This window comes from Ornithodoros turicata, chromosome 2 (genome assembly GCF_037126465.1).
Source record: "Ornithodoros turicata isolate Travis chromosome 2, ASM3712646v1, whole genome shotgun sequence".
Lineage (NCBI taxonomy): Eukaryota > Metazoa > Arthropoda > Arachnida > Ixodida > Argasidae > Ornithodoros > Ornithodoros turicata.
The window spans coordinates 42269804-42280069 of NC_088202.1; the positions used below are offsets into that span (position 1 = coordinate 42269804).

The 10266-nt window shown below is 46.3% G+C and overlaps 1 protein-coding gene across 1 annotated transcript; it reads right to left on the reverse strand.

Moving 5' to 3' along the window:
- Window positions 1-521: 521 nt before the first annotated feature.
- On the reverse strand, window positions 522-9573 carry LOC135384570 (uncharacterized; the record flags this gene model as incomplete). The annotated part of the gene is made up of 3 exons (XM_064613767.1): window positions 522-941; window positions 2817-2908; window positions 9564-9573. Coding segments are annotated over 3 exons (522 nt in total), but the record flags the coding sequence as incomplete, so codon positions are not given.
- Between the last annotated feature and the right edge of the window lie 693 nt (window positions 9574-10266).

The window sequence follows — 10266 nt, forward strand, 5'->3', positions numbered from 1 at the left end:
TATATATATATATATATATATGTACAAATGTGCATTCGGCTCATGACTAGCTCCAATTCTGCTATCGCGCATTTCCCAGAAAACATCTAATTAATAAGTTTTAAATAAATTTTAGCTAAGTAGTCGTTCAGTAGTTGCATACGATGTCCTACAGGATGTTCGCCTGACCGTATAACCCACATGGTAAAACGGCATGTACCTTGCTGTGCTAGATTTTTATATAAACATTCTGTAACGAATAAAAAAACGCCCTGCATATAATTACGTATTAATGGTGCAAGGCAAGCGAGTTACGAAATACTGATCTGGGAAGAGGTGCATCTTGAAAAATTGTACAGGTACTTCTAAGCAATCGAATAAATATACCAAAAGGTTCTTGAGGGATCAATTTCCCGTTGTGGACCCCAGAATCCAAGGAAAAAGTAGAAAAATAAGAGGGAAGAGTTGGAGAGCTTGAGGTCGATCTATACTCACAACAGCAAGCACACGAAGGCTGCACACATGACGACGCACTGGAACTTTTAACCATAGAATCCGCGGCCATAGCCTCCATAACCACCATGCCCATAACCACCGTAGCCTCCGTGACCGTATCCTCCATATCCACTATAACCTCCGTGACCATATCCACTATAGCCGCCGTGGCCGTAACCTCCGTGACCGTAACCACCGTGGCCGTAAGCAGGAACGTGCTTTCCGTGAGCAGATACGTAAGGTGCAGCGGCAGGAAGACTAGTCTTGGTGCCGGGTTCGTTGGTCTTGACGATGGCGCGGAAGCCGCGCTTGTCTGCTACGTAGTTAACGGTACGGTGTCTGCCGTCGATGTCACCCAGGTAGTAAGAACCGACGACTGGACCATAAGCAGACCCGGCCTCCCAGCGACCGTTCTTGGCACCGTAGTGGTTGACGATGTCGTAGCCAAACTTGTAGTGTCCGTGGTCCTGCGTCAGAAGACGAGTAATCGGAATTGCAAAAACTTTTCACTCAACGGACACAAGATGTAGAAACATTGTAATGTTGCAGCGGCTTGACACAAAAATTGAAGGGACGATTACGATGTCTATCGGCCAATCCGGCCTACTGTTACCCTTCGCATCATACGCTGTGTCTCTACCAATCCCGTCTCTCCGCCCTTTCCGGTCTCTCAACTCCACACACTTTTCGCACACTAGGTGTGATGAACAAACCAATTCTTTGCTCAAATATTTTACATTCCGAGTATGAGTTAAATCGCTTTGTACTGCTGGTTTGATCACACTCTGCGGGATCACGTGACGCGCGTTTTCAGGTGACGCTGTATAATGCAGCCTTGGGAAAAGCTACTTCAAAAAGTATCTGTGTTGCAGCTTGAGTTACTACACGAACAAAGTATCTAAGTTAGAGGTGCTGTTAGTCTGCACAAATAGTAACTATAGCTATAGGTAACTTAGTTACTCTACGAGTACCTTCCAAAATGACGGAACAAGAACTGAAATACTTTTATCCTAAATTATTTTGTGGTGCAATGTGAACTACTTCTCCAGGCTACACTGGAGAAAGAGCTCCTGCTTCAAGTTTGTCTCTGTAAGTCAGCCCCGCTTTATTCCAAAGCATCCCTGCCAATGGCGAACAGCCGCTCAACTGGGGCACGTCGTTTCTTCCATGTTGCGCTTAGGAGCGCTGACCATAGAACTACTTTCTTGTCATTGGAATAATGATAACGGTTTATATTCTAGCAATACCACAACTAATTTTAATTTGAGCCCTTTAAGAAGCTAGAGTTGCAGCGTTGTACTTCTGTGCGAGGGTACTGCGAGCATATCGTAGCATAGTGAGGTGTCCCCACCACGGGTCGCCTCAAGTCGAGGGCCACCTCCGAATGCAGTAGACGCACCATGCCCTTCTTTCTGAGTGGCTGCGATAGCTGCATCCTTTTCACATCGCCATTCATTTATAGCTGTGGGCAGTAGTCTGAGTCACGAACAACATGCGGTAACCGCTATAAGAAAGAAAAATGGGAACGCTTTCCGATATTATTGCAAAAAACTTACGATTCTGAAAGTAGCTAGTTATTGTAACTATAGTTAGTGTAAAAACGGAACTAGGTACCGCTGAAAGTTACTTTCTTAGGAAGCGTAATTTGATACAGGTACTTGTTATTTTTGCAGTAGCTAGTTACTGTATCGAGTTACTTCTAACTAAAATTACTTCTCGAGACTAGTAAAATCTCACCGTCCTCCAGATTTGGAACGGTAACTCCCGCGGAAATTGAGACAGGCGCATTAAATTTTTATACGTGGGAATAAATTCTCAATCGTTCGTCGTCCAGATTACGTTTGTGGACCGCTTAACGGCCACGATTTAGTGGATGTTACATAAAACGGCGTGCCGTTCACAATAAGCGTACCACGTCAATGGTGGTCAACGAAGCGAGAGTCCTGGTGCTTGAATTAGACTCTGTCTGAGAGTCTTGGCGCTTGAATTAGACTCTGTGGGGGACATGTGACTCGCGTTTACTGCGGACGCCGACCACGCAGTCTCGGGTGGGTCCGCCCTTAACAACTGACGCTGTACAACGATTTGGAATGTCCTCTGTATTTCGGAGCATTCAGGCAGCACGCGATTCGCTCTATAGGAGAAATTTAAAGTTGAGATCGCGTGGATGGCGAACGTAGAAGTCATGTTCCACGGTGTATAATTTTGAGGTCTACATATTTTCCTCTCGCACATTGTATACGAAATCCTGAATAAGCATTGGATCCAAATCATCGGTTTGAATGATCACTAAGAGATCGTCCTGTGTGACAGTGGAAAAACTACATTTGAGCAATTCTTACATCTTGGTGCCTGTGTTGGTGACTGTACCCTCCTTGACCACCGTGACCACCATGTCCCCCAGCGAGGGCGAGGGCCGATATGGCCAGTACCACTGCGATCTGGAACAAAAATGCACGCTCATTTTGTGTGCCGTGGATATGCAACACGCTTATGGTGACTAATGTAGAGCTCGAAACATACAATATGTGCTGCACAGTTGTGTGATGTCTGCGCGCACTTCCTGAAAACGGGGACGTTTTACATGCGGCAAGTGCGACAAAGGAGCCGTACGAGCCGTCTGCAGTGCAACCCAGGAGACAGGAGAATAGCATCATGAATTCTGGATGGCCTTAGGAGTCCTATGCGGTGAAGTTCAGGTTTCAGAGTGCAGCCACATGGCCGAGTGCGCACAGTACCCGCTCGTTGCTGGTAGACACAGACACAAGACCATGTTGAAGACTGGGAGGTGGTATGTTCAAACGCTAACACCAGCTGTTCTGTCGGAGGTTATGCACCCTAAAAACAGACGGGGGGGGGGGGGGGGTGATGGCAGGATAGGCTCGCCGTTGTTGGCCACACAGAAGTGGGCGTCGTCACGACTATAGCCAAAAAATGAAAAGGAAAACGCATAGCAAAACAAAACACAAATGAAGGACGGACGGATGGAGGATAGAGGAGGTTGAAGGATGGGGATGCGGTGAGGTGCACGAGTTCATCGATGAGAGTACAGTATTAGATGGGTCGATCAGCAAGGCCAGTCTTCAGCAGGAAGAGAATGAGGTTTCTTGCTTTGGCGGAGCGTTCGGCAGAAGAACCAGCGGGGTAGAGGATGTCTGCTAGCGAGCCCGAGGTGGAGCGAGGGAGATGTGTTTCGCGCGCAGAATGGTATGCTCGGCAGTCTCGCAGGATGTGTTCGATTGTGAAAAACAGAACTTCACCGCATGGCACGCTGTGCGCCAACCATTGCTAGTGTTATCGCTACTGATTCGAAGATAGAGGTGGGCGTACTCCTTTTTGTGGCAATTTGGATATATGATAATTGCCACAAAAAGGCGTACGCCCTCCTCTCTCCTGGAATCAGTAGCGATAACTCTATCATTCTTGGCAATGGTTGGCGCATAGCGTGCTATGCGGTGAAGTTCTGTTTTCAGAGTGTAGATGGGTTTTCTGGCTGACCTTCAACACGGATGTCGGCAAGGTTTCCCGTGCGCTCTAACAACAGAGCTTCACCGCATAGCACGCTCCAATCCAAACATCATCCTGAATGACAACGTTCTCTCCCTTGATTTGACGAAAAAAGGGGGGGGGGGGGCGTACACCCTTTTTGTGGCAACTATGAACTGCATAATGCCACAAAAATGGTGGCGTACGCCTCCTGTTTTCAGCAAATCAAAGGAAGCAACGATGTTGCTCGAGATGATGGTTGGCTATGGGCGAGCTATGCGATTACCCCTCATTTTTAAGAATGTGGGGTCTGCCCTGGACACATACTAATTCCCCCTGTTTCTCTGTCATTCCTTCTGTTATCTCTCCACCTGTCCACGTCTGCTGAGACATTGAACCAGTAAAAACTTGCTACCGTCAGTGTTTACTTTGTGTGTGTGCGTGTGTGCGCGTGTGCGTGTGTGTGTCGTCCAAGCTCAGGTATTCCCGTGAAGAATATTGACTACCAGCTAGCCTGCGTGTATGCTATTCTATCTAACCTACTAATCTGTGTGCTTCACTTAAATTAATTATTAAATTTCTACGGCGATGTTAGGCACTTTTGGTTGGCCAGGGGTTCTCAGTTGGCAATGTGTAGGTGCCGGGGTGGGGGAATGACAACAAGTAACGCATATTCAGTGTAGTATATCATTTATAGGACATCTCCCTTGCCAGGTGCCTCCACTGCCTTCGACGGTGTGTTATAACGGCTTATAGGTGAGCACAGTACTGGAAGGCCTATTTAGCGCAACAAAGAAACTCAGAAGAAACAATAAAACATGTAATTTTTTTTTCAAATCGATACAGCGCAACAACGAGGACAAGAAGGGTCAGACAAAGGACCTGGTTGTTGCGCTGTATCGATTTGGGTATGTATACAACTCGCAAAACTCTCCACATTAACTGATTTACATTTTTTTACATGTGCATTGCGTTGAAGTTGACATAAGGGCTGGCGGTGAAGTTGACGCGTCCATGAATGATAAAAGGGACGAGCATAAAGGTTTGAGAAGCACTATACACCGCTTGCGGAAGTCAATGTGAATGTATCGCACCTACCGGAGCCAATTACGGCGCATGTGACTGGCAATTTTATCCGTTGATAAGGTGAGGTAGATGTATGCTGCTTCTGTATTATATCTCCCATATACACTCTTCTATGCTTCATCAGCGGTCTACCAACAGTGTGTATTCTCGAAACTGTATGGAACTATAAACTGTAGGAAGTGGGTGGTGAATCTATGAGGAAACGAAAGTTGCGTTGGGGAATATAGAGCTCAACGTTCTTAGGCGATTGCATTGCGTGGAAAACGGAGCGAAACCATTTGAGGACAAAAATATTTTGTCCAGATCACGACTGAAGGTCTAAACCTAAAGCTTATAAATGCGATTTCAAACGGTTTAAAATGTGCTTCAGTTCGGGATCATATCCAGCTCTCAGGTGTAGTGCAATTTCTTGCCTCTCATTAGGACTCACTAAATATAACCATTCAACAATATATAAAGTGTCTCTAATTCTTGTTCTGCTCTGATGTCAATCTAGCGAACGGTGCCAACTTACCCTTGCGATCATACTTGCTCAGTAAACCCACTCTGGTGAGACACAACCTCATTAGCCCAGCAGGCCGCCTTATATACCTCCCACACACCCTCTCGCTTTCACACCCTCACAAAAAATCAAAACTTTGAGCACACACGGGGCAGCACAATCTCAATGGATGTCAGCGGACACTTGACACCAGACGTATGAATTGTACGGTGCACCCGGTACCGCCCAAAGTTTTTCGCGTAATTTCATTTAAGCAGAATTCCTTTCCGAACGCCATTGTCCCCTGCAATTTGCCCCAGGAAAAGCGTTCACCGATTATAGTGGCCGGGCTTGTTTGCTTTTGCATTTTGTTACTTCTCGCTTACTTTCTTTCTTTCTTCTTTATTTTATTTATTTATTATTTTTTATTTTTGCGTACAGGCACGTAATCGAAGGTGAACTGTGTGCTTTCTCGGTTGTCGTTTTTTGAGTATTGCTTTTTTATGTTTTGTAAAAATATGGGCTGCTTTGTCGTTTTACTTCTCAATGCGGCCCTTTGCCACGAAGAGGAAAAAGAAAAAAAAGACGGTGGTCGTCATGGCGTGAGGATTGTGCGATGGGATTGACTGGAAGGCGTCAGTGTTGGGCCAATTCAGTTGTTGAGGTCAAGTTTAGAGGGAGCATGTGTTTAATCGGGATCGCGTTTTACGTGGACATTTCGCGGTACTCTCTTTGTTTTTCTTCTCGGTCTAGAGCACAGCCTTCTCCATTGCCCGCACACCAACATTTCAGATCCACGCTATCGGTGTCTCTAAATCAGCTGGACTTTCGCCCTCTCACTACGTCAAAATTGCTTGGTCCATGGCCAAATCTAGCCTACCAACGCTCTGTCTTAAGTGTTTCGACACCGTAGCACTTCGTCCTCACTGTGAGTGTGAGGCAACCCGTTATTCCATTTCACTACATTACCGCCAGCAATGGGATAGAGTATCGCCCCTGGCAATGCAACTCCCCACTCATCATCGTTCAAACAAAGTAGTCGTTGCTGTTGTTCCTACAGCTCCCGTGGCATAGTGGTTAGGATGATCGCTTGCCACACCAAGACCGGGAGGTCACGCTTGATCTAATCCCTCCACGAGCTGTGCTGTCTGGGGATTCCCCTGGGTTTCCCAGCAGACCTTCCAGACGAATGTCGGCACAGTTCCCCCTGGAGTCGGCCGAGGACGCATACTAACCCCTTTCCTGCTGTCCTCTCTCCATCTGTCCACGTCTGTACGCCGCTCATAGTCACACTTGCTCCGCGGCGTTAATACGGAATAAAAAAGTGATATCTTCTATATCATCTATAGCATTTATATATTTTGTACTTAAATCATCTATCTATCAGAGATGGGCAGTAACCACTTTTTTGTAGTTTAACTATAGCTACCAACTAGTCCGTCAAATTGTAGTTTAACTACTAGTGTAACTACATTAGAGCCCCAATAGTTAAGACTAGTTAACTACTTGGACGTACTTTAACTACATTTTAGCTACTTTGGCGTTTTATGCGCGATGTCTTGCATAAAGTACACCGACGGTTTAAACTGGAGGATGCGCTCTACGCGAAGCAGAACTGCTGGATAGTATTCAGAGCTCTGTGTTTTAGTCGCCTGTTTTTCTTTCTTCTTTTTTTTTGCGATTAATTATCCAGACATTTTTTATTATCTCATATGATTACGTTGCAAGTTTCTGTTTACTGACTTTAGTCCCGAGGTGTGAACTAGAAATTTGTACAGCGTGCCGAGAATCAGCGATCGCAACTCTTTCAAGCGACGTACTGCTCACGTAGACCTTTTCTCCAGCTAAAAAAGAAATTGTGCACACCGTCAACGCGCAGAGCGCGTACCACAACACCCCGCTCCCAAAGTAGCCAAAATAATGAAAGCCGGTTTATATCTATCGGAAATATATGTACCGTATTTTCACGCGTATATGCCGCACCGCAGATAAGCCGCAGGACTCGTTTTTAGATACATTTTGAAAATGTTTTTGCAGATAAGCCGCACTCGCAGATAAGCCGCGGGTAATACGACGCGACTGCTTTGTGCGCTAAACCAGTGATGCACACACAAAATCAACACAGACGCTCAACGCTCGTCGGCGCCGTATTCCCTGCCAGCTGGCCTGTTCCCGTACTGGACCGCGAAGTCTACGACTCTTAGTTTGAAGCCGCTGTCGTAGCTGCGCGTCCGCGTTGGAGCCATGCCTCACCTCTAACTGCCGTGCCCGTGTCCACGATTGCTGCTGCTCTCGTCAAATGAGAACTAACGCTTAGCTGACCACGTTTTATCCCGATGTCAGGTGTGTTGAACCCTTCCTGTGGGTCTGCCGACAGAGGAGACCGTAGGGAAGGCCATAAACCCAGTCCACATTCCGGTGTCGGCATGATGTATAACAAAAGAGTTCAGTTCTAGTGTTCTACAACGGTCGTTCTACTAAGATCGGATTGTGCCCATGTTGCGTGTTTTTCGTGGATTGACGGGTTAGTGGTGTTCCAGGAGACATGAATCACTGTCACCCCTTTTGGGGGCTGCGTGGGGGAATGTATTCGGAAGGTCAGTCCACTCGAATGTGGTGTGGACCCGCCCCTGTTCGGTATTGTTCGTGCACTGGCAGGGCGGTCCTGTTCCGAAAAACATGAGGCACTCTCGGCCCTTTCGTTTAATCAGGGGTATGGGGAAAGTACCAGGGAAAAATAGTCACCAGATAAGCCGCACCCGCGGATAAGCCGCAGAGCATCCGCGAAAAAAAAAATCGCGCATAAGCTGCGGCTAATACGCGTGAAAATACGGTAGTCTATTTATGTAGTACCAACAAGCCCAAACATCCACCTTGCTAGCATACACTTCTAGTACAACGGGACATTCCGAAGTCGCGTTAGCGCCTGTCTTCGTCTCTTCTGTCCGTCGTTAGCGAGCATCGTCAAAACACGCCTGTTACCTGCACACTATACCGAGCGACACCGCTGAGAGGGAAGGGGGCACAGGCCCTATTGCTCTGATTCGCCGTGTACTCGGATGGATAAAAGATGCGTATACATGTTTGTCTAAGACAAAAAATTATGCCAGCACGACATGTATCGTGTTTACGTTTTTACAGTCGCCGGCAGAGCTGCGAAGCAAATTGGAGACAGTCCTAAAATGCGAAGTTATAGCCCACGGTAACGTAACTGCCGTAGTTAACTAGAGAAAACTGTAGTTTAACTGCTAGTTATAATTACAGTCACATATACCGTGTGTCTCAGTTAAAACTCCGGGCTAAATAATTCACTAACGGGTGCACCACTCGACGACCTTTCTTTCTTACAAGTCTTTGTCCGATACCACCTACAAACTGCGCACCGTGTAAATGAGTGGGAGGCGCTCATTATTTAAATAAAAATTCAAATGAGTTTCGCAAAAAAAAAACATGGCATCTAAAGCAGAGCGCTGATGGCATTAAAATGGGCACTGCCCCTTTTTGGATTTTGAGTGGACAGTTAGATCCTATTTCGCCTAATCCGCATTATAGGATTAAAGAGGTGGAAGTGGTGACTGGCGTTAGGCGAAATGGGACTGCTGTGCAAATCTCATTAGGCGAAACAGGACTGTCTACAAGCGGGCGTTATTTACATGCCCCGCCCAGATAGTGACGTCTGCAAGAAACGAATGCGCTCGCCCGACAACAACCTTACGTCGTCCGAAACGAGGACCCTTTACACATGCCCAAGAATTAGGGACAAAACGTAAAGCAGGCTTCACCTAAAACGGGTCCCATAGAGCCTGTGTATTCTGGAACGAAAAGCGCGTGCTACATATTCTGCTCGCAGCGCTTGGCATCCGTTCTCTAAAGGCATCTTGCCTCTGCCAGGACAAAACTTTTGAGCAATTTTGTGGGCATGAATAGTGGCATCTTCAAGGTTCCATTCGGGTTCCAAATTTTGAACCTGTAAAGGAGCCTTCCATCGCCGCACGAGCACGTTGCGGCGAAGCCTACGTTCAAGGCCACGCGCAACCACAGGTTTGGGAAATGGCTCAGCGCAGAAGAGACTACAAGAGAAGACAAACAAGAAATAACAATACGGGGAGCAAAGATTTGTGTGTAACATCACGTGGTAAAGGTATAGGATATAAAAACTTGACAGCTGTTAGGAGAACTAACATCGTTGAGGTTGTTATAAAGAGCAAACGTGTGTACATTATGGCTGTTACGAAATCTGTTGGTGTCTTCTAAACTGTGAGCAATCAAACAAAATAAAAAATAAAGTTGTGGTCGGAGTGAACGGCACAACAACAACAACAATAAATGATGACAATGAGATGGGGTGTTTCACCGCGGAGGTGCGTACCCTACACCACTGCACATGGAACGTTATGTGAAGATGATGAAGGTAGGATGCAAATACAAGAAAGAACTAAAATTAACGGCAGAAAATGGACCAACGACAGCTTAAGACGACATGTACTACTTTGCGCAAGAAAATGTGATATCTGAGGTTCGAAGAAGTGCTAAGGTTGTCAAACCAAGTTTATCGAGGATAGGTTATAATTATAGACACCAATGTGTCGGTCATAGAGAATGTACAATGACTCCAAGGGCTTCGATGCTGTCATTGGGTCAATCTTTGAAAATTAGTGAAGCTAATTAAGTATACCATTTTAGTTAGCCATCGAACACTGATGCGAGCGGCTAGGAAAGATATCCGAGACGCTTCGTTT